The sequence below is a fragment of the Narcine bancroftii genome, chromosome 12 (assembly GCF_036971445.1).
Source record: "Narcine bancroftii isolate sNarBan1 chromosome 12, sNarBan1.hap1, whole genome shotgun sequence".
Lineage (NCBI taxonomy): Eukaryota > Metazoa > Chordata > Chondrichthyes > Torpediniformes > Narcinidae > Narcine > Narcine bancroftii.
Window position 1 is genome coordinate 71,536,265 of NC_091480.1, and position 25,450 is coordinate 71,561,714.

The following is a 25,450-nucleotide window of genomic DNA, read 5'->3' on the forward strand; positions in this document are numbered from 1 at the left end:
AACAAGGTCCTACCTTGACCCGTGGAGCCCAGGACAGGCAGGAAATAAAAGCCGTTTGTAAAGCTTCAATAAACCAGTCTTTGGATGACTAGCCTAGTGTGTGATTGCTTTTTTCTCAGTAGCGCTACACTAATAATAATATTTGAATAAATAATATCACAGTATAATGGAATTAGGCAAGGTATAAATACTGGTAGTCTACTGCATCTGGGTAAACTTAGCTTACCAGATACATCAACTTCACACACAATACCCAGGGATTTTATTTTGAACCTCTTTTAGAAAAAAAAGTGGGTCTTAAATGCCATCAAAAACAGTATTTATTTATTTATTTTCTGCAATTTTTTACCGATTGCTTGATTTCCAGATAATGGGGATGTTACTGTATTACCATTCTATACATCAAGTGCTTCCAATTTTTTCTTCTCTAATGGCCCAGATTTGTCTTTAAATTTGTGCAGTTATCCCATCTACTTTTAAGTTAGAACTAAATATATCTTCAGTTTCTTGCATCCACAGAATTTCATGTTAGTAATCTGTTGGTGGTGTGTTTTATTTCTGCCACTGGGAGAAACAGTAGATTTAATAACCATATTAAATCCTGGACTGGATAAGTTGAGTGAACTTGTTCCATTTCTCCTTGGAGTGACAGAGGATGAGAGACATTGATCGTGTAGATGGCCAGAGGTTTTTTTTTCCCAGAGCTGAAATGGCTAACACCAGGGGTCATAGTGTTGAGTATTTGGGGGGGGGGGGGGGGGGGGGAGAAGATGAATTCAAGAGGCAAGTTCTTCCGAGTGGTGGTGTATGGAATGGGCTGCCAGCAACAGCGGTGGAGGCAGGAATGCAGATCTTTTAAAAGACCATTAGATAGGTACACAAACTGAGAAAAATGGAGGGTTACACCATAGGAAAATTCTAGGCAAATGGAAGTGTGGGCTTGGACCAAAACACCTGCACTGTGCTGTAGATTACCGGTCTATACAAAAATGCAATCTATCACAATATCTTTTCTATATTCCAAGGAATAGAAATGTTGTTTTATCTCATCAGGTATAAACTTTCATGTTTTAAGGCACTTGGGGAAAATAGAAGGGACGAGTAAAGAATTCTTGTGTTCCTTGCGTGGCAAATCTCTGACAACACTCAGTGAAGGAGTTGGAGATGGTGCAAGGATCAAGTTTTACTCAGAGGAGCTGATTGTGCATCTAACAAAGTCCATTTACTCAGCAGGCAAAACTGAAAGTTGAAGAGGTAACAAATCGTGAATGAAACTACAGCAATGTTCCAGATTTATTTTGCCCAGAAAATAGAATGCTTAGAAGGACATGATTTGGATTTCAGTTTGTGGAACTGTGGAGCCAAAAGTGCTTTCAGAAATGAATTAGAGAAAATGGGTAGAAAAATGAAGTGAGCAAATCAGACTAGCTCAGGCAGCATCTGAGTGTTTGCTGCACTGCTTTTGTCCTTCCACTAGCAGGCAGACTGATGAGCCAGATTACCCATGACCGTGCCATAACAAATTTTATATTTTTGTCCAATGATGTGAGCTATTTCTACCCGTGGTACTCCATGTCATGCCCAATAGGGTTGCACTTTGTAGGAAGGACAAAGCACAGGACAACAAGTTTTGAAACAGCTTTACCATCACCAAATCTAGGTGAGCCATTGTTACCCAATCAAAGCTTCACCATCTTGTGCTGAGTATTAACTGGCTTAAATTGTCCAGTAGAAGGGAAATGACAGCATAATAATCAAAAACTAAAATATTTGGACTAATGAGTTTGCTGCATAATGCAAAAAACATCTTGTTAAAGAGGGTTTACTTTAATTACGCAGCTTTTCTATTTAACTTGTGCCATTAAAGCCAACCTTGCGGCCTTAGTCCCTCAGATCCTAAGTGATAAACACTGTCGGTTTACTAACTTGGAGTTGTGGTTTAATGGCCCTGGCAGAATTTCAGTGGTGCTCCCAATTGACCATTCTGTAGAATATACAACAAGAATTTATTTCTAGACAATGCACGTAAAACCAATTTCTAAGCTCTGAAGTAGAGCCCAGAGGCAGTTCCAATAATCATAATCCAAGACCCAGCTCCCTCTCGTGACTCAAATCACCTTACACCACTCCTAAAATAGTCACCACACAGACACATAATTATGTAGATTCCCAGACAGTGACAAGTCAGGTAGTAGCAGCAGGGAATATTTCAAGCAGTTTAACAGTGTGCAGTTAAGCACATCTCTCCACAGGAGTTTTAACAAGTTGGAACCAAGACACACAATGCAATGTCAGGCCAGATGACCAAAACTTCCTTCTGTTTTAAATGGATACACTGAAGGAGGTTCTTGTGCATGGCATATACAAAGAAAAAATAACTCCAGAGGATTGATTGTTAACTAGACTTGATATCACTGGCTCCAGTTTTCACTCTACCAAGGACATCTGCCAAGAGGCGGCGTCAAAAACAAAAGTCAAAATGCTGGAACCATTTTCACCAGGTTGGTCATAGTTTGTGGGGAGCAGCCCCTATCCTCAAAGGCCTCCACCATCCAGGCCATCCATCCCCTTCACCCTGCTACCATCAGGAAAAAAGTACAGGAGCCTGAAGATGAGCATTCTTCCCCTCCATCATCAAATTCCTAAATGAACCACTTCACTGTCTTTTTCTTGCACTATTTTTATTCTGTAAGGTGATTTATAAAAAATGTTTGGACTGTGACACTGCCGCAAAACAATGAATTTCATGACATGTTCACGAGTTTGGATTCTAAAAGGCAGCAAATTCAATCACTGTTCTGTGGGCTTTAATAAACACTCACAAGAACAAGCGTTGGTCAGTACACAAATTTAAAACTCTCCGGTCAGCAGCTTTGAAAATTGATTAAATACATCCCTTTGGAACCTCCCAAACTAGCGTAACTGGTCTCTAATCGTCAGGCTATTACAGCCTTGCCATCTTACACTCAGACCCTTAACCTTCCTGAGTTTTCTCAGTTGCAGATTTCACTGATAAGGTACCTGTGGTCAAAATGACAATGGTGTACACAAGAGGGGAATGGTAACAACATGATGAGGAACCTCAGTTCCTCAAAACCACAGATGCTTAGATAAATTGGGATTAAAGGGTGGTTTCAATGTCATTTATTGAATTCTTTGCAGTCAATGGAACAACCATAAAACAATGAAAAAGCACCTGGCACATCTGTGGAGAAATGAGTCTGGTTGAAGTCTATTGCAACTTGCCAGTTCTGAATGCATCTTTTTCTATCAACGTTGAATCTCAGATCCTGCAAGATGTCCATTTGGAAGATGGGATATCCTGACAAAGCCCAAAGTGGATGTGGGATGGAGAGTCAGACCAACAGGTACCCAGCTCACAGTTGTCTCCAGTAAAAACACAATGCTGGAGCAACTGAGCAGGTCAAAGTGTTCTCGCTCTCAAGGTTGTCCATGCAGAGTGAATAGGTGACAGTTGGATGTGCCGGACCATTAAAATCCCACTTATTTGGAAAATTCAAACAAGCCACAGAAAGATATTAATGCTTTTTTAACAATATTTAATAAGGGAACAAGTTTAAATTGGTGGACAAAATAATAAATATTCCCATGTAAAACATGTTTCCAATTGTCCATGAAATTATGGAATTATTGCATGTTGATCTCAAAATTAAAGTTTTAGGACATAGGCCTCATTTTCATGTTGACATTTCAATCTTGATTGAAACAGAAAACAAAAAGCTAATGCTATGCAGCTGAAATATTTATCATCCTCATCCCATAAAACAAAGATGGAGGATCACTAGAAAAAAAATCAAACTGGATACTCGAGCACTGGTTCTCAACCTTATTTTTTTCCCCCATTCAACTTAGTAACTAAGGGATTACTTAAGGCAGTGTACATGGAAAAAAAGCCAGAGAACCACTGCACTCGAGTCTAATTTCAGTGAAAAATTCATGAACTTGCATTATAAAAATGATTTTTTTTCCCAAGAGACTAAAGGTATATAAAAATACAATAAAGCCATTCAGAACAGTTCCCAAAGAGATGTTATTAAGCTTTACACAGAAACCCATTTCATACAACCTTGCACAAGATAAAGGATAGCAACAGGAGGTCACTGTTGTAGTTAATATACACCCCCTGCTCCAGCATTCTCCAAAACCGTGCTGCAAGTAGCAATTTTTAAAAGCACAGGCTGTTAGGATAAACATTCCAGCTGGTCCTTTTCTTTCACACTGCTGATTTCTGGCAGTTCATTAAACTGGCCAGCTTTATCAACTGTAGCAGTCCCAACTGATGGTACTGGAATATCCATCATTCCCCATGCACTTCAATAAAAGTGTGTGACACCCACATCTGTACAAAACAACATTGAAAGGAAGCCAGCTTTACTGGCATCACAGCCAAAGATCGGCTTCAAAATAATGTCAAATGGATGCCACACATTTCAGAAAGAGTGTTTTCAGTAACACTCGTCTTTCACTTTACTGACACCAAAGTGATGGGCATTAAAACAAACCATTTAAAAACCCTCTAGTCCTCTTTGTAAAATGCTTCCCGTCAGGGCTTTATCCTGAAGAGCATGTTCAACATTCTCCTCTTCAATCTTCAAGCCAATCTAAGGAGAGAGTCGGGCAATTAGTGCAAGGTGTCTACCCGTTTTAGCCCCACCGCAACAATTGTGGTTACCATCTAGTGCTTTTTCACCACCACAAGATAGATCAAATTACCCCATGGAGAAAAGTTCTCCAGCCCCAACATTGACAAAGGGACCACATTCAGGAACCACAGCTGGTTTATGGGCAATACTGTGGAATCTTTCAGATCCTCTTTTAGATATTGGAAGGGAGGGCGGGGGGTGGGCAGTATCTGACAAGTGTTTCCCAGGTTCCAGAGCTTTTGATGTCAGGAGCTGGTCCATACATCCAGAGAGCCTACAAATAGTCATCAAAACAACTCTACAGTCAATTTAAGCTCCTCCCTCCCCCCCCCCCCCCCACTCCAATCCATTGAGGGTAGATAAGGAGACAAACATATATTCAGTGCTAACCGATTGCAGCTTTCATCTCCCAGCAGACTGTCAAGATGCTGCTGTCAACAACACACTGAGAAAAGGGAGCCAAGGTTCGTGGAAAGAGCATTAGATGTTCAGGCTCTTGTCCTAGATGATAGTGAGCCAGCGTTACCACAGCCAGCTTTGGAAGAGTATAGGGACATTAATGTAGCACCATTCTTTTTTTTTCTTTGGCTTGGCTTCGCGGACGAAGATTTATGGAGGGGGTAAAAAAGTCCACGTCAGCTGCAGGCTCGTTTGTGGCTGACCAGTCCGATGCGGGACAGGCAGACACGATTGCAGCGGTTGCAAGGGAAAATTGGTTGGTTGGGGTTGGGTGTTGGGTTTTTCCTCCTTTGCCTTTTGTCAGTGAGGTGGGCTCTGCGGTCTTCTTCAAAGGAGGCTGCTGCCCGCCAAACTGTGAGGCGCCAAGATCTTCACTATAATAACACTACAGCTGTAGTGACAGATTTAGCCTCTGCAGTCCCACCAGAAGATCAATGATGTGGCATGTGGAAAATTCTTGGGTGCAGGTCGACAGAAGTTAGCTGAGTCATACTGATCAGTAGTTCCACATTTGCACGTGTAGCCTGCTGATTCGGCTGCAGAATATCTAAATTTCAACTATGGGACACAGTGCCATTGATAGACAAAGCAAGGCACCCATATCTGCAGTTGGAATAAACAGAGGCTTCAAGGCCCCATCTAGTTGTGACATGCAATTGCACAGACAACTGACTGGCATTGCCAAAGATTAAAAAGTGCCTTAGAGCAGTTTTGTGAAATTCTTTTTATTTGGGACCCTAAATATTTGAAAACCTTGGACATTTTAGAAGTGTCAGAGTAAGAGGTCAAGTTACTTGTCCCAGAGATGGTCTGATCTCAGAAGCTAAGCAGGCTCAGGCCTGATCAGTACTTGGAGGGGAGACCGCCTAGGAACACCAGGTGCTGTAGCTTTCAGTGAGGGGAGCTGGACAAAGTGGTGACTCTCTGACTGCCTTACGGTGGACAGAAGTTAAAGAATTTCATGTAATGTTACATTCTAAATGTTGTATTACATGACAATAATGGAACCTTTACCTTTACTTGGCTAAGTTAATATTTTTACCATTAACATTTCATTCTTTAATGGTTTGGTGATTAAAAAATGTCAAAATTAACATTCAGCTGGCATCAACGTTAGTTTTGTGGGAAAGTGAGATACAAACCAGAAGACGATTGAAAGGAGAAAATTTAGGGGGAAACATGAGGGGGAACTTGATGTGGGCTCAATTTTAACATTTAAGAAGAATTTGGACAGGTACGTGGATAGGAGAGGTATGAGGGCTATGAACTGGGTTCTGCACAGACTCAACAGGCCAAAGGGGCCTATTTCTGTGCTGCAATGGTCTATGGTTCCAAATCAGCATCGGCATCAGAACGGACATTAGTGGGGGGCATTAGTGTGTTAGAAGAGGGGCATGGTGCAAAGCTCAAACTCAAAACGGACAGGAGTGTGGAGAGCGCTGCTTTGTGTCATGCATCATTAGCCACTAGAGGCACGTTGGTGATGCGGGCAGTCTGACAGCATTAGCCACTACCATATGGGGGCAATGCCCACAGATGCCCACCTTGGCACTGACCTTGCTCTAAATGTAAATTTCTGTATTTCTTAACATAGTTTAGTTCAAGATTCTTTCTTTTAGTTCAAGATTCCAGTCTTCAAATGTTTCACTCTTGACCCAGCCAGTCCTCCTTGATGTCACAGGATAGTTTCTTCCCTGCTGTTATCAGACTCAAACAGATGTCTCATTGATAAAAGGCAATGCTCGTACATCATTTTAACTATGCTTTTTTTATATCCTGCACTGACTTACTCTAACACAACACCAGTTTTATTATGCACGATTTAAGTCAAGTTGACGCGTCAGGATTGCACGCAAAACAATGCTTTTCACTGCATCTCAGCCCACATGACAATAAGTACTTCAATTCTTTACAAAGTGGATAGCATCTGGACTTGGTTGAATCCAGACTAAACTGCCATCTTACTTTGGTGAGCCGAGCTTCCTTGGATTGCTTGAGCCAGACAATTCCTCTCGACTCCAGGAGACTGCAGAGCGACAAGCATTCCGATTGGTCAACTCCACTCATTCGTTGGTTTCTGCAAACTTTGCAGTATGTGCCATGGAGCTGAAAAATAACCAAAACACAAATGAGCCATGCATACCCTCATGCCTGCTCTGCCATTCAATGAAACCTTGATCAATCTGATGTTGGCCTTAACTTTAAAAAGAGCAGCAGGCAGGAAAAGTCCATAACAAAAATATCTTTGCCACAAATACACTTAGTGGCAGTATCCACAGGTCTGTAAAAAAAAAAAATCTTCACTTCACACATAAAAAAGTGTCCACAGGAAAACATTCTCACCAAACTTGTCAACTCCCCTCAGAGTGTCCTATTTGACAAATCATATTTAACTGCTCAAATGACATGAGCTGCCTCCGCTCATGACCACACACTTTCCAACATTGTATTTCATTTGGCCACATCTTTGTCCATTCTCCTAGTCTATCTAAGCCTTTCTGCAGCCTTTCCATTTCCTTAACACTACCTGCTCCTTCACCCATCTTTGTATCATTGACAAACCTGGCCACAAAGCCATTTATTCCGCAATCCAAATTATTAACAACGTAAAACAAAATGGCCCAAATTCTGACCCCCGCAAAACACCACTTGTTGCCCATCAGAATAGGATTACTTTATTCCCACTCTGTTTCCTGCCAATCAGCCAATGTTCTACTCACGTTAGAATCTTTCCTGTAATTCTACAGGCCTTGTCACAGGCCTTTTTAAAGTCCAAATACACAACATCCATTGCACATCCTTTGTCTTGGTTTCTTCAAAAAACATTGCAGTGGGTTTGTCAGAGATTTTCCCTTAAGGAAACCATGCTGACTTTGGTCTATCCTGTAATGCACCTCCAGGTTCTCCGTAACCTCAACCTTTACAATCAACTCTCACAACTTCCTAACTACTGATGTTAAGTCTATAATTTCCTTTCTGCTGCTTCCCTCCCTATTTAAATAGCAGGGACCTCTACAATTTTCCAGCCCTCAGAACCATGCCAGAATCTATTGACCATATACAGATCAATTCCTCAATTAAAATACAAAAAGAACACAAATTTGTAATGCTCACATTTGAGAATTCTCTAAAGGTTACAAGGCACTTCCATCATACAACCCCAAGACATTGTATAGTATTGTCTAACAAATAAGGTAACTTTGGTCTGGAAACATTTTTTTAAAAAAATCAGCAAATGTGTTTCCAACAACTAAAAAATGACCAGATAATCCTTTTAGTTAAACAGGAAGGTCACTGGGGTTGTAGTGCAATAAGCAAAGTGTTGGAGAAACTCAACAGGTTACACAGCATCTAAGGGGTAACAAACATTTCGTCAAAGTACCTGTTAAGTCTCTCCAACACATTTGTGTATTGCAGATAATCCTTTGAATCAAGGATAAACATGCCAAAGATAATATCAGATCAAAGATCATTCCTGAAGCTGAAAACAATAGCTGGTAGAATATAATACACAAGTCCAGGATAGTTGTTCTTCAACAAACTCTGGCAGTGAAGGATTTAAAAAAGATGCACCAAAATTCTTAGATCTGTCCTTAAAATATGAAAGAAATTGCACTGATTAATACATGTTTTTTTTAAAAAAATATAGCTTAAGAGTTTTATTTGCTTACCTTTCCGAGAGTGACCTCTTTCACTTTAGACTGCCTGGTTAGGAGAAGCAGTGAACAGACCAGAAGTTTCTGCTGAAGGGGAAAGCACTCTGATCCACCAGAGCTGAGTGTCATTCTGTCTCCATATACTTCAGAGATGACCTGAGAAATGTGGGGCAACCCAACCTTCTTTAAGCCTGGTGAACGAGGAGCCTTGACTGGAGAGGTAGCTTGGGAGTTTAAAAAAAAACAAATAACCCGATAAATCGTGGCACTCAAACATGCAATCCTCTAACTTACAATTATTACAGCCTTTTACCATCCTCCCTCAGAGGGAACACAGGCAGCTGGCTGAATCTTTTGAGAAGACCAACATTTTTGCAAGGCTGGGGTTATCTATGGGTTGGACCAGGCAAGGAATGAGATTTCCTTTGCTGAAGAATACCAGAGACTAAGATGGGCTTTAATAGCAGTGAAACACTAATGTCTGTAGACGCTGTGATGTTACTAACCCAGAGATGCTGTAGGAATTCAGCCGTTTTTGCAGCATTCATAGGAGCCAAATTGTACAAGACATTGGTGAGACCAAATTTGGAGGATTGTGTGCCGTTTTGGACACCAAACTACAGAAAATATATCAATATGATGGAAAGAGTGCAGAGAAGATCTACTCGGATGTTGTCCGGACTTCAGGAACTGAGTTACAGGGAAAGGTTAAACTAGTTAGGACTATTCACTGGAGCGCAGAAGAATGAGGTGATTTTTTTAATTTAATAACATTTTAATTGAATTTTACAAGAATAAACAAAGCATATGCAGAAAATTTGTAGACTAAACATAAATGTCAAAAATTAAAGAACTTGTCAAACTTATAAAAAGCACATCTTGTAATTTTATTCCAAAAAGGCCTCACCTCTTTCACCCAGTCTATAAACTAGAATTGTATATTTAAGTATGCTTTGTTCCTGGAGTAATACAGTAAGTTGCTGGAAGTAAGGTTTTATATTTAGACAAGAGGGGAAAAAAAAGGAAAATACAAAAAATGAGTGAAGAAAGTAGTCCTTAGTTTAACCAAGGTTCTGAAATTTTTTGTTTGTATGTCTAACTGAATAGTGAATCTTTAAAAAAAATTTAAACAAGACATAATATCCCTCAGCCAGTGAGCGTGGGTACCATCCCTCCATCTTATTAATACAGCACGTCCAGCCAAAAGAGAAGCCAAGGTCAGTGTAACATTTGGAGCCTTCTCCAGTGGTACCAAAAAGGGCAACAAAAGAGTTGGGTTCTCGATTTAAATTGAGGATTAGGGACAAGGTTGTGAAAACATCCCTCCAGTATTTTTTTTGGAGGCTAGGACACATCCAGAACATGTGAATAAGGGAAGACTCACCTCTCCTATATTTGCCACAACAGGAATCCATATTTGAGCACAACTTTAAATTGCAACAGGCAGTGAAGGACACCGAGGAAAGAAGAATTAACCCTCTTAAAATGAGGGGAGATTCGATAGAGGTATTTAAAATTATGAAGGGGATAGACAGAGTAAATGTAGATCGGCTTTTTCCCCTGAGGGCAGGTGAGATACAAACCAGAGGACATGGGTTACAAGTGAAAGGGGCAAACCTCTTCACATAGAAAGTGGTGGGAGTGTGGAACGAGCTGCCAGCTGAAGTGGTGAATGCGGGCTCAATTTTAACATTTAAGAAGAATTTGAACAGGTACATAGTTGGAAGAGGGATGGAGGGCTATGGACAGGGTGCAGATCAGTGGGTCCAGATAGAAAAATGGTTCAGCACAAACTAGAAGGGCTGAAGGGACCTGTTACTGTGCTGAAATGTTCTATAGTTCTACATTGCCAATGTTTCAGGCCTGAGCTTACAAGTACAAAAAGAGAGATAGGCATCATTATAGAAGACTAGGGGTAGAATGGGAAGGGAGGAGTACAGACCAACAAAAGGTGTTAATTGGATATGATAAGAAAATTGACTGGTTCTGTGAAAGGAGAGAGGGAAGAGGAAAGAGAGCCAGATGTTAATGCCACCTGATTGGACGATGCCCAGACAGTTTAGCAGTTCATGAGACCATGGATAGACAGGTCATCAAGGGAATATGGCTGAAAATGAAATGGGTGGCCATGAGGGGATCCACACTACAGCGTCAGACAGAGCTGAGGTGCTCAATGAAGCGATCTCCCAGCCCGTGCCCATTCTCTCTGATCACTGTTATCAAGAGGCATGCAAGAGACATCGAAATAGACAAGTCAGAAGAGGGGTGTGTGCCAGCTACAAAGTCGGCAGAAACGCTGTTTTGTCTGGTTGTCCCTGTACAGTCAGAGGATAATAAATTCAAACATCTCCAAAACAAGAAACCAAGGTTTCCCAAAATTGGACATCAGCACTGCAACTGGATAACTACTGAGGTGTTGAATTGTCCCACTTACTAAGGAATTTGTCCTCAAATTTTTTTTAAATTTGAAGAGTTTTATATTGCATAATATTTCCCACCTTAAATGTTTAATCAGATAGCAATACACTGAATAACTGCCAGCAAGGTTCAAGTGTACATTAGGTGCTTTGCTGTTTTTTTAAAAAAAATTTGCATTGATTCTAACTCTTCAATACAAGTCTTTGCATGATACAGTTAAAACTTCAAAAAGGTAACTTACATTCTGCCAACACCTGGCTTCGAACGTCCGATTCCACAATCTCCACTGCACGCCTGCCGATTTAACCACAGAACAAATCAAGGTCAAACAGTTCTTGACAACCCTCCCCAAAATAAGCATCATTAAATTTATAAAAATCTAAATATCAGAAGGCAAAAAGCAGATGAAACTGATAAAAGAGATTAAAGACTGAAAAAACTTTGCCCCAATTCTACACAATTATCGTACATGCTGTTGCATAGGACGATGCTGGAATTTCCAACTAAAATGGTGGTTCTGAGTGATGTCCTTTGTATAAGACGACCCCCCAAAAAATCTGGCACTTACCTCTGACCAGTAGATGCAGTTAAAAGCAAATCATAATATTTCAATAAATTACCACATAAAGACAGCAATTTTATTTAAATATTTAAAATAAACTACTGTCGGCTTCTGTAACAGGCCTTTTAAAGCCTGTACAGTGACTATGTCAATCAGACTGAGCAGATGGTCCACGCAAAAGAACGCTGTGACTTTGCAAATAATTACCAGGGCACATGCAAAATTGCGGAGCTGGCAGAAAGATGGCAGCAGTGTTGACACTTCACCCGGCAAGGTATGGATTTTAGACCCATCGTACAGGACGACCCACTTTAAGGTGAAATTTTTAAGTTTTGGATCGTCCGATACAACAGCATATACAGTATTTGCATCTTGCATCCAGAAGATATTGAAAACAGGCAGCAAAATCAGTAGCAAAGCCACCATCAACTGCCACCTCCCTTTCTGCTCTTGCAACAGTGGCTTGATTTATTTGCAAAGAGAAAATCTATTTATTTTTAAAGCTTCTTCCCTTTACAGGACCCAGGCTATTCCTGGTAAAGCCAAAATCTATTGTCCATTCCCAATGCTTCCTGCAAGAAGATGGTAACAACGAACTGGCTTTCTCAGCTATATGAGGAAATTTATTCCACCTAAATCACAAGGGGAAATTCATGTCGCCATCTTACATTTCATAGGTCACACTGGCCAAACCCATGTTCAACCAGATGATTTTTGTAGTCATCAAGTTGATGAAAATTCCATTTAATTCAATTTAAACTCCAGAGCCAACACTGTGAGATTGAACTTTAGCCTCTGGCTTGCTCAGGATCACTAGTTGGGTAAGCGGACCTCGATGTCACCACAGCAACTCAAGACCCAGCATGCTCTGCTTCTCCCCATGCATTATGGGCCAAGAAGCAGGTGGATAAATTTTAAAATTTATGTTTAAATTTAGGCATACAGCATGTGAACCGGCCATTTCAGCCCATGAGTCCGTGCTGCCAAATTTACACCCCATTAACCTACATTTTGAATGGTGGGAGGAAACCAGAGCCCCCCCAGAGAAAACCCACACACACATGGGGACAACCTACAGACTCTTTACAGACAGCGCCGGATTCGAACCCCGGTCCCGATCACTGGCACTGTAAAGGCGTTGCGCTAACCACTACACCAACCATGCTGCCCTAAGCTTATCTCCATTTCCTACCTGCACACGTCCAAAGCTTTACGAACGTCACCCGACACAGAGGAAATCTTTCGAGCACAGAACTGAATGGCAGCAGCATCCAAGACACTCTCCCCAGGCACCTAAATTTAAAAAAAAAGCTGAAAACCTCACACACAATTAACCAGGAGGGTGCAGTGAAAAGGTGCTGGACAGGCTTGCCAAGATCAACTGACTGGTTCCGACATCCCCTCCAAGGAGTTAAAAATATAAAAAATGGAGATCAAATAAGAAGTGATCTATTCTAGTAATTGCTGCACCCACTCCACACATCTGTCAGGTTACAGTACAATTCTTCCATTGCACGTTCCTCTTCCCTAGTCACACTACCACAGGAGATGAGTCAGGAATGCATCAGTAATGTTATGGTAATGACATTTTGGATCCAAATCAGAGCAGTGATAGTAAATCATGGAATAATTCACAGTAAGCACCTTACCTTCATTAAGGGCCCAGGCCCAAAACATTGGTTCTGCATCTTTATCTATGCTATATAAAGTACACTGTTTGACCTGCTGAGATTCTCCAGCTTTGTTTTTACTTCAAGAAGTCACGTGTACATGATTGCCAGCCACTCATAGATGGAACCACTATGTAAATTCTGCGCTCTTTACAATTAGGGAAACTTACTCCGAAGTTGAAGAGCTAGGATGGCACGTTGCATCAGTACTTGAAGTAACAAAACAAAAATCATCTCCTTAAAAATACCACTTCTCGCACAAGATCTGGAGAGCAAGGATTAGTGTCCTTGACATCCACTGTCAACCCCAGAACTCCCATCTTCGCTTCAGCCAGTTGCTCCACGTGGCAACGTGTTCCAGCAGTTCCTATAGCAGAGGATTTTAATAAAAAAAACTACTACTCCTCAAAACTCACAAGGGGAGAGGGACGTTATTTGTTCAAAATCCCAACATAAACAGCCCAGACAACAGCCTCCAAAACTGTCGTCCATTTGGGATGGGTACTAAAGCTGGGTAAGGTCACTTTGTTACATCACTGATTTACCACAGCTGAAACAAATAAAGAATACATTCACTCATTTCTTTCAGCCGCCATGAAGTCCACTTTCTTTTCATTATTTCCTAGACACAACGTTGCATTCTTCAACTCCCCAAACACCACTCAGCTAAACTTCTCCGATCTTCTCATTGGCTCACTGCCACACGGGTGATCCTGACACTCCCACTCTTCTCCTGCCACTGAGATCCATGACCCGTGCATACGCGCTATTACCCTCGCATGGCACCGCTTCCGACGAAGGTAAGTACGTGACAGCAACAACTTTACATACAACTGCCCCATCTTGCATTATATTTGTATTCTCTGCCACATTCCACAAGCTTTCTACCTGGGTCAGCCGGTCTTGTACGATGGCCATAATTTGGTCTTTTGTGTATGGAGTAAAATTCAGGAGCTGAGGTTTGCACGTGGGACGAGCTTGCAGTCGAGGCAGGATTCGATCGGTTAGATCCAGGGCATTGGCAATTCCTGAGGAAAGTAAGAATTAGAGTTGAAGATCCTGATTCTGTCACGTGTTCCAACATTTAAACTCGAAAGTCTGCTCTGATTGTAGTCAAAACACAGAAATGCTGGAGGTACTCAGCCGGTCTCAGCATCCAAAGGAGGTTAAGATATATTACCAACATTTTAGGCCTGAGACCCAAAACGACTGAAAAAAACACAGGCATCTGAATTAAAGGCTGGGGAAAGAAAGGGAGAAGGGAAGAGAAGAATGAGAGAGAGGATTACAGACCAACAGACAAAGGTGTTAATTAGATAATTTGAGGAAAGGCAAGAATTAATTTTGGCTCTGTGAAAGGATACAGAGGGAAAATGGAAGAGAGTCAGAGGTAGAGGAAAGGAACAGGGGAAAGAAGTTGGGGGGGGGGGTAGGGTTCCTCACGAAACTGGAGAAGTCGATGCTAATACCATCCTGTTGGAGGGTGCCCAGATGGAAGATGAGGTGTTGTTCCTCCAATTTGTCAGTGGTCACAGTCAGACAGCGCACGAGTCCATGGAAGGGAAGTCAGCAAGAGAATAGGGCAGAGAATTGAAATGGGTGGCCACTGGCCCTTCCAGCTCACAAGCCCGTGCCAACCAGAATGCTCAATTAACCTACAACTCGTACTTTTTGGAGGGTGGGAGGAAACCAGAGCATCCGAAGAAAGCACACAAATGGGGAGAACGTACAAACTCAATAAGTGTCTTTGCATCCATAGTTAACCCCAGAACTGACCTTCCAAACAGTGCAGGATTCAAACCCTCAGCATTGGCACTGTAACACTGTTGCACTAACTGTGCCACCCCCTAGAAAACTATCAAAGAGGACTGTGAGAACAGGAACGTGGAAATGACATTGAGAATTAGCCAATTGTATTGAATGGTGGAGTAGGTTCAAGGGGCTAAATTACCTAGTTCACCTCAGCTAACAAATAGCAGCTGACACAAGTGGTCATAAGATAGAAGTCATCCTAAATCAATGGAATTGAGGACAATCATGGGGTGGGTAGAATCTCACTGAAACATCTTGAACATTCGTGTGGACAGAGTAGATGAAGAAAGGTTGTTTCCCATAGTGGGAGAGTCTAGGTCAAGAGGGCACAACTTCAGGATTAAAGGTTGTCTGCTTGGAACAGAGATGCGGAGGGATTTCTTCAGCTAGGGGGTGGTAATTTGTTGCCACAGGCAGTGTGGAGGCCAAATTATTGGATCTATTTCTGGCAGAGATTGATAGGTTCTTGCTTAGCCAGGGTATCAAAAGGTTATGGGTGCAGGTCGAGCAGTGGGATGAGTGGAGAAATGGATCAGCTCATGGTTAAATGGTGAGGCAGACTCAATGGGCTGAATAGCCCATTTCCGCTCCTTTGTCTCATGGTCTCATTTCCCATCTGCCTAATGTAGTTTTATTTAAAAGCAGAATTAAATGTTTTCACGACCGAATACTGCTACTGATTAATCTTGCTGTCACCAGTATTTTTTTTTTACTGATCCAGAGTCAACATCAGGATATTCGACAATAAATCTTACCGATTAGAACCAGCCGTGAGTTGGTTAATTGCGGCCACTCAAATATTGTGTAGAGGATATCCTGAGCCTTGCTATCCAGCTGGTCCATTTCATCCAAAACTAAAAGACTGCAAACAAAATGGAAAGTCAGACTGAATCCTGATAAAACCCATCTGCCTTGAACAATCCTCTAATGTTAATGCTAGCAATAAGCCAACTCTACTTCTTTCTTGCTTGGCCTTCTTGCATCAGGCTGCATAATTAGCGTAGCTGTTAGTGCAACACTGTTACAGCATCTGCGAATGGGACCAAATCCGATGCTGGCTGTAAGGAATTTGTATGTTCTCCCAGTGTCTGTGGGGGCTTTCCCCAGGGGCTCTGGTTTCATCCCACTGTTAAAAACGTTTTAGGAGGTTGTAGGTCAATTGGGTGGCACAGGCTCATGGGCTGAAAGGGACCCGTTACTATACTCTGTCTAAATATAAAGTATGCATCTACCATTTAAAGTTTCAATGCTGCTCTCTATTTTTCCTTATGGTAGCCGTTTCCACAAGTGAGACGTTTGGAGGGAGTATACGCACATTCAACTCTTCCTATCAAAGGATGTAGGCTTTTCAACTAATAGTTAATAACGACATCTATGTTTCACTCAGGCAAAATTTCACTGCTGACAAAGTGCTTTTTCTCCTTTTCTACCCACCTTTATACCACAATGAAACCCCTTTGATGTACAAGATCATTTCACAAGCCATTGATTTTAATCTCAATAAAGGGCCAGTGTAACAGAGTTAAAAATACATTTTATTAATTCTTATTCCCAACTCATTTGCAAATTTTATTTATCATTTAATAAGATAAAATTCACAAATACAAAATCAATGAGTTGTTTTGTTATTTTATTAATGTTGCCCGTGTAAGTGACCTTTGCTGTGCAATACCTCCTTAGCTTCTGTGGCCCCTCCCCGCCTGCTCCTCACAATTCCGCTCCGCACTGCTGAGGGCAAGTTGTGGGAAAAATGCCACTGTGTCATTTTTATGAGTTCCTTTAGAAAATGAACCATGTTGTCAGTCTTAATGCATATTATTACAGCTGGCTTTGTATTGCTTTAACTATTTATGCAAGTTTTGCAAATGTTTCCAGTTCACTTTTTTTGGTGCCACTGTATTTTGGCATGTCATGTGACCAGAGATTTCTTAGTGTAAATTCTGTTATTTTTCATGGTTCGGAGCAGAGGTGCAGGAAGAAAGACCAGAATGCAATTGATGTGTTATATTGACTTCTGGAGGTATGCATTTTCCTGTTATAATTTTCATTGCCAGTTTAGTCACTTAAGCCCTGTGCAGCTTTTTTAAAAAGCTTGCCCACCAGGTGTCACTGTTTTCATTTTTGTATATAGTTTTTCATGGTTTGAGAAGACTTGTAACTTATTTGAAGTGTTTTCTTATCACTCTTAATAGCTCTCGGCTAATACTATGTACGCTGAGTTGACTACATACTGAAATGTTAAAATAAAGTATGTATTTTGAGAAAAAAAAATGAAAACAGACCATGCTGCTCCGCACTGCTGAGGGGAGCAAATACATCTGGAAAACAATTTCTTGGGTCGTCCCTTTTTCTATGCGCTATCCAAGCCTGTTACAACAAGCTCAAAAAAATGTTTTTTTTTAAAAAAAAAACTGTTCTCCCTTTTCAGGGAACTTCAACCAGTTAAAATGTTTTTGTTTCTCTAGCTCAAACGTTTGATTGTCCTTGTGATCGGAAACCTGATGCCAACCTCGTTGTTGTAAGAAACCTCTTTACAATCAAAATCCTTCAAAAGGAAGAGTTGCCCCATTCTCGATTTGCCCCATGGAAAAAATAATTATTTGCCCAACTCAAGAGTTATTACTCACACCATCGGACCCTTGCATGTTAAATTTCTTGCCAGCCTCTTTGCAAAATCTGTTCGTGCACATTTGAGCTTTCCTTTCCCAAATACTTTGTCTGCGATGGCAGAAAAAACGGTCTGCGAGTTCCTCAGTGACATGCAGTTAATGAGAATTGGCGAAGAGGCACCAAGTTCCTCCTGAAAAAAAAGTTAAAAATCAGGTCGCATACAAATCACATGAGATTCTTTTGGCATTTCTTCCATCAGGATTCCTCCATAGTTTTAATGAGTCAAAAATGCCAGTAAACTATTTGATCCAGGAAGAGAAAAATTATAAATATACTTCATGATAGGTCAATGGCCTCCACTATTAACACTCCCTGCAGATCTCATCAGACCCAGCATCATTTCCAGCTTTTGCCATTTGTAGTATTGCCTAATTTTCTCAAATAGAATTAGTAATGATAATGAGTTTATCAGCTCAGAACTCAATATTGCACTAGAGTCATTGAGCAGAGGTACAAGGAAGGTGAAGATAGACACGTGTAGAGGAAAATTACAATAATCTACCAAAGGTGGAGGCAGCTTATGTCAAGCAGAAATACCACCAAGGTGCTAAAGTGGGGAATGAATTGTTCCTGTGCTACATACCCTTGGGAGATTGAAATGCACAACAGGATACAGTGCATTGCATCTAGACAATGAGCAAACACATTGTGCCATGCACAGTTCTGGTTGCCACACTGAAGAAGTGATGCTTCCAGGGCAGAGTCGTTCAGTTTTAGAGAGATTGGAGTTGTTTTCCTCTCAGTGGAAGAGGCTGCGTAGGATGGTAGGGGAAAGAGGGTGGGTTATCTCAGTGTATATAAAATTACAAGGCAGAAAGTAGGATTTCCTCCCCAAGAGCAGAGGTGTCCAAAACTAGAAGGCAATGCACCATCTGAGAAGATACTCAGAGAATTGACACAATATAGCTTGGTTAGCATAAGTTAGCACATTGCCGTTACAACGCCAGCAACCCGGTTAGAATCCCATGTCGCCTGTAAGGAGCATGTACCTTGTCCCTGTGTCTGTCTGGGTTCCCTCCAGGTGGTCAGGTTTCCCCTCTGTTCAAAATACAACATACTGGGGAGCTGTATGTTAATTGGGCGGCATGGGCCGAAATGGCCCGTTACCATGTTGTCTGTATGTTTAACATGAAATTATCAGAACATAGAAAGCTACATACCCAAAGGAAGTTAGGATAGAGGAGTACTTGGACAGCATGGACATGGGCCAAAGGCAATGTTTTGGCAATCTCTTCTATATTGCTTCGTCCTTTGTGCCATTCCAACAAATGCCCGTGTTCACGAGCAGGGAGCCTAAAATTGAACGCTGGATGAATCTTATCCTCTCAAATATGAGAGGACACAATGTTCCCAGCTCAATTAGGAAAAAAAACTTTTTTTTCTAAAAATGGACTCCACTTCCAAACTGGTGGTCTTCTCCCAGAAGATAGCTGTATGTAATATATATATCAAGCAGCCTCCATGCACAACCCATTCTATAGTGGACCTTTAAATCTATAGCCACACAGGAATGGAGGGTTCATGCGAGTAAAGGTGCAAACTGCACATTCAAAGCCCATGAGAACTCTCGTACCAGATTTTAAAAAAACAATTTAAATCTTGAGCATCTGAAAATTAGGAAGCCTTCTTGGTGAAAATGCCTCCTGCAGAAGACAATTAGCAGAGTCCAATTTCAATAGTTTGATGAGAATATAGATCCAAATCCTTTGTGCACATATCAGTTTCCATAGAATACAGGTCAGCAACCTGCAAATGCAGCAGTAAACAGCATACTTCATTTGGGAAGTAACTGTCCCCTTGCATCTTGCTGCTTCAAGTAACTAGGATAAGACAGGCGAGCAGACCTTGCCTCTGTAACATCACTTGCAATACTTTGTGGACACAATCTAATAAAAAGTCATAGCAAAATTTAACTACTTCCCATCTCACAGGATACCCAAGATGTTGACTCAGGCAGGAAAGCTTGGCACAATTTGAGAATCACATGCCTTTTGAGTTCCTACAGGTGAGGCATCATGGAAACCAAAACCAGTCACTTTCAGGTTACAGACCATTACCTGCAAATCTGCAAGAATTCTGTTCAGACAAGCCGTCTTTCCTGTTCCAGGTGCTCCAGAAATATACAGACTGCCTGGCTTCTCCTCACAGACGTGACTCAGCAGGAAGTGGGTAATGGCTTTCGTCTCATCTTCACGTGCCAGAATGCGTTCTGGAAGGGCAGTGTTTAATACCTGCTTGGTCTGTTGGTAACACGAATCTGAAATAATATATTTTTTTAAATAAGTGATTAATCCCTGAAGTCCACAGCTCTCTGATGAATGGTGTGCACTGGTCCAGTTCCAAGATGGCCCAACATGATTTGCATTCCAAGGCAGCTCACAAAACCAACAAATTGCAAAAGTGATCATTCAAAGCTTCACATCCGGATCAAAAATCTATTGAACAGTAATTTGCCAAGAGTGTGCATGACATTTTTTGTCCCACTCTGTCAATGGGTATATTGTATTGACTGCTAATTTAAAGCATGGGATAACACTGAGAGGAAGGTGGGAATCATTGATAAGAGCAAATATGCAACAAATCCACATGCCCACGGCATCTTAAAAAACTTACATCAGGAAGAGTCTCAGGCAACTGCTATCAATGTTGACTCTGTGTGAGCACCATTGCCTGATGGTTGGGAATTTCAGATTCATCCTGAACCAAAAAGATATGACACTCCAGTGCCATCCTGGAATAACACTGAACCATCAGAAAGCTTATGAGTAGACATTTAAAAACTAACAAATTGGTGGGGGGGGGGGTGAAATAAAACAAGCAAGATCAATTTTACACTGAACACACCTTTCAGTTTAAGCAGCTGCAGAACAGGTCTATTCACCAGCCAGAAGGAATTTTGTGTTGAACGAGGAGTCTCATCCCCCTTCTGGAGACAATATGGAGTATGCTCTGGTGATTGGTCACCAAGTACAAGCTTTCCTGGAGAGCATTTTAACGGACTATTACCAAATTCCAACTTTCGACCTCGAGGTGTTGAAGGAGTAACAGGCTGGTTTTCCTTCTTCTGTTTGGAGGGGGAGCATTGCAGAGATTTAGGAATGTTACACAGGTTTTCACCACCTAGAGCAAAAGACACATTGTTAGCAAATAATATTCATAAGGCATCGTACAAAACCTTAAGACAAAAATTTTTTTGAAGAGAAGGTCACTGGGATCCTACCCCTCCCAACTTATTAATGTGATCAACTGGGATCATTGTCTAAAGAGGGCTCGCAGAATTGTTAAGGATCCTTATTGCCCATCACACAGCATCTTCCATCTACCCCGCCGGGAAAGAGATACAGAAGTATCAGAGCCAGAACCGCTACATCTGGATGTGTGTTTGGATGTTTTGCACCAAGGACTGGAGAACGCTGTTTTGTCAGGTTGTACCTGTACATTCAGATGATAATGAACTTGAACCTATCACCCACAACTCCACCAAATACAGGACTTCAATCATAATCATTTTTCTCATCCATATTGTTTTTAATCATGACTCACGTCAGCTGGCAAAAGCCCAAGATGCAAGAAACACAGGTAACCAATTTCCCTTGCCAAATTGATTGGAAAAACAAATCATGCAGAGGATAGAGAGTCTGCAGTGAGATATCGATAGGTTAAGTGAGTGGGCAAGGGGCTGCCAGATGGAATACAATGTTGGTAAATGTGAGGTTAGCCACTTTCGAAGGACAAGTGGAAGATCAGATTATTATTTAAATGGAAAGTGATTCCAGCATGCTGCCGTGCAGAAATAATTAAGAGTGCTTGAATCGCAAAAGGTTGGTTTGCAGGTGCAGCAGGCTGTCAAGAAGGCAATTGTACAAGGGACTGGTGAGGCCGCATCTGGAGTACTGCATGTAGTTCTGGTCTCCTAACTTGAGGAAGGATGTACTGGCCTTGGAGGTGGTGCAGAGGTTCACCAGGTTTATTCCAGAGAGGAGGGGGTTAGCCTACAAGGAGAGATGGAATCATTTAGGACTGTTCTCACTAGAATTTAGAAGAATCAGCAGGGATCTTAGAAAAATGTATAAAATTCATTGATAAAGGTAGGTGAGTTGTTTTCATTGGTAGGAGAAGAGAAGAACTAGGAGACATAGTCTCAAGATGCAGGGTAGTAGATTAGGATGGAGATGAGGAGTGAGTGGTGAATCTAGAATTCCCTGCCTATTGAAGCAGTGGAGGCTACCTCAGGGAATATTTCAGACAAGGATGGATATATTTTTACATAATATGGGAATTAAGGGATATGGGGAAAAGGCAGGTCGGTGGAGATGAGCCCATCATCAGATCAGCCAAGATCTCGTTGAATGGTGGAGCTGGCTCGACAGGCCGGATGGCCGACTCCTGCTCCTATTTCTTATATTCAAGAAATCTGGAAACCCAGATTTTGTGTGCTGAAGGACACAAAAAAGCCAGTTGTGTTTTTATATAAACAGGCATCTGCATGGTCACTGATTCCAGCTCGTTACAACATTCACTTTGCTGGTTCTACTTGGAGATTACATGCAAATAGAAATATTCGTCATCACATGGAATGCAAGAAATTGGCCCGCCGAGCTTGCTTCCCCATTTAATAAGATCATGATTGATCTGGTTGTGGGCTGAGCTGCACTTACATGCCTGTCCCTTAATTTCCCCCACGCCTCAAAATTTTATCTGTGTCTTAAACACATTCAATGAGGTAGCCCTCTCTCAGAAAACATTCCTACCTTAGTCTTAAATCTAACCCCCCCCGCCCCCCCCCCAATAAATTGTGAGGCTACGTCTCCTAGTTCTACTCTCACAATCCACTATGACTCAAGGATTGAGATGTCATCTGGTCTCTTCTTGAAGTTGCCCTTTGCATGAATGACAGCGAAGAGCACTGGGGTAAACACTTTTTAAATTGTCAGGAATCAGATTGGCTATAGGAATTAGTGCTTCTCAAGCATTACAGAAAAGGAAATGCATCAAGTTTGAAAGCAAGAAAGTAGTTAACTGCTGCAGAAATAAAAACAATAGACCAAAAGACCTCTTCTTTCAAAATAACTGATTTAAAATAAAAATATAAAAACCAGTTGTAGAAATTTGGGGCACAGGTGTAAATTTAAAACAAAAAACTTTCAGCATACAGCATGGTAACAGCCCCTTTCGCGCACTAGTCCGTGATGCCCAACTCACCTGCAACCCCGGTACGTTTTTGGAGGGTGGAAGGAAACAGGGGCACCTGAGGGAAACCCACGCAGATACTGGGAAAACAAACTCCTTACAGACAGCGCTGGATTTGAAAGCTGATCCTGTAACAGCGTTGCAATAACTGTACCATCCTTAAATAGAATTCCAATGACTTTGCCCTTATTGTACAATTGGATTTAGGCACTTGTGTTCCCTCTCCAGGTCAGGTGCTCATCTCGGCAAGACGCACGAGCAGGCCAACAAGAGGACCTCACCTGATTCACAAGCTCCCTCTCTTGCACCAGGTGATTTAAAAGCACATGGTCACAACTAGAATGCAAGGAACTTTAACAAACACTGAAACATTAAAAAGATTCCAACCCTATATGCCAATAGAACCTAATTTAGCAGGCCGCAGAATTTATAATAGGCCGAGCAGTCCAATCAATTCAAAACTTTCTACAACTGTAAACTTGTAGAAAATTAAAAAAACATAATATCCACTTTTCTCTTTCCCTGTTCAAGCTAAAAGTAAACTCCTTTCACAAATGCTGTCTCCTGACCTGCTGAGTGATTCCAGGATGATTTTTGTTCCAACTGGTCTATTCACTTTATCTTGAATTTATGGGCTTCTTGGAGGCAGTGTTCAAGTCCTCAGAGGGTCACTGTAAATTACTCTAATGACGGGAACACTGGAGATCAGACTTTTAACAAAAATTAAAGCATTTGGAGAAATTTCACAACTCTCTCATGACCTGAAGACGACCTTCATCTCTCAGAGGGCACTTTGCCACAGCACTGCATACTGTCAGGCTAATTTTCTTTGGCTGAAATTAAACTCTACTCAAACATGGGGGAAAGATTCTGGAAAAAAAACCCTTCAGTGCACAGAATAATACTAAAACACAATAATACTCTCAAGTCGATGAAGCTTTTACTGCATAAAGGACACTGTTGAGTTTCTCCAGCATTTTGGGCTGTTACAACCACGGGGGTCTGCAGACTTTTACTTTCGAATACTTTAAGTTATTTAGTTAACAGAGGCACTTCCACCGCCAAAACATTTTGCACAGGTCCAAAATTACCGAGGCGCTTGCGGGGGCTGAGAGGCAGCTCCTTGGGGAGCGGCGCCTTCTTGCCGGCGGCCGGAGACGCCTTGCAGCTGCGGTGCCACTTCTTTCTGGGGAAGCTGATGGTGGTTTGGGTGCGGGCTTTGGCTTGAGACATGCTGGCGGCCGCTGCTCGCTGGCAACCTGTGAAAGAACCCAGAGAAGACCCTGAACACGCAGCCTCCTTGGATCCGATCAACACACAATGGAGCCGAGATCGGCCCTTTTCCCGGGTAAATCAGGCACCGCTCTGGGACGGGACTCGGGCCGGTCGCTCTTGGCCGCACTGGTTTCCGTCGGATCTCGGCCTGACCCCGCTGTCAGATACAGGGAGCGGCGGCGGCGGCTCTCACCGCCCGGCTCGGCGGCCTTTCCCCTCCTCTCCCCCCCCCCCACCCCCGGGGCTCGGCGGCCTCCTCTCCCCCCCCCCCCACCCCCGGGGCTCGGCGGCCTCCTCTCCCCCCCCACCCCCGGGGCTCGGCGGCCTCCTCTCCCCCCCCCCCACCCCCGGGGCTCGGCGGCCTCCTCTCCCCCCCCCCACCCCCGGGGCTCGGCGGCCTCCTCTCCCCCCCCCCCCCCACCCCCGGGGCTCGGCGGCCTCCTCTCCCCCCACCCCCGGGGCTCGGCGGCCTCCTCTCCCCCCCCCCCCCACCCCCGGGGCTCGGCGGCCTCCTCTCCCCCCCCCACCCCCGGGGCTCGGCGGCCTCCTCTCCCCCCCCCCCACCCCCGGGGCTCGGCGGCCTCCTCTCCCCCCCCCCCACCCCCGGGGCTCGGCGGCCTCCTCTCCCCCCCCCCCACCCCCGGGGCTCGGCGGCCTCCTCCCCCCCCCCCCGGGGCTCGGCGGCCTCCTCTCCCCACCCCCGGTTCTCTCCCGCTGATACCTAGTTCCACAGCACGACCCAGCTGTAACTCCCGCGAAAAGAACTTCAGGTCTTGGCGCCATCCGAGCATCACTCCGCCCCCTTCCTCTGATTGGTGCTCCTTTGGCGGGAGTATTCTGCTGGTTACAGGAAGTCGGTGCAAACTCGAATCGAAATAGGATTCATCTTGAACCAGAAATGTTGAATATACAAATGCGTCCAAAGTTATCTGGAAGATTTGTTGGAAGGAGTTCTCCCCGTGTCTGCGTGGGGGGCTTCCCCGGGGGCTCCGGTTTCCTGCCGGGTGCAATTGGGCGGCATGGACTCGTGGGCCGAAAGGGCCAGTTACCGAGTTGTTTGTCTAAACTTAAATA

The 25,450-nt window shown here is 42.8% G+C and overlaps 1 protein-coding gene across 1 annotated transcript; it reads right to left on the reverse strand.

The window, feature by feature from the left end:
- Positions 1 to 2,995: 2,995 nt before the first annotated feature.
- Positions 2,996 to 25,159, reverse strand: cdc6 (cell division cycle 6 homolog (S. cerevisiae)). The gene is made up of 12 exons (XM_069905934.1): positions 25,098 to 25,159; positions 24,193 to 24,360; positions 20,756 to 21,031; positions 19,969 to 20,168; positions 17,869 to 18,041; positions 15,997 to 16,103; positions 14,318 to 14,457; positions 12,952 to 13,052; positions 11,439 to 11,491; positions 8,795 to 9,003; positions 7,089 to 7,229; positions 2,996 to 4,622 (listed from the first exon to the last, which is right to left on the reverse strand). The coding sequence occupies exons 2-12, from the start codon at positions 24,332 to 24,334 to the stop codon at positions 4,527 to 4,529; spliced, it is 1,638 nt and encodes a 545-aa protein (XP_069762035.1). The 5' UTR covers positions 24,335 to 24,360; positions 25,098 to 25,159; the 3' UTR covers positions 2,996 to 4,526.
- Between the last annotated feature and the right edge of the window lie 291 nt (positions 25,160 to 25,450).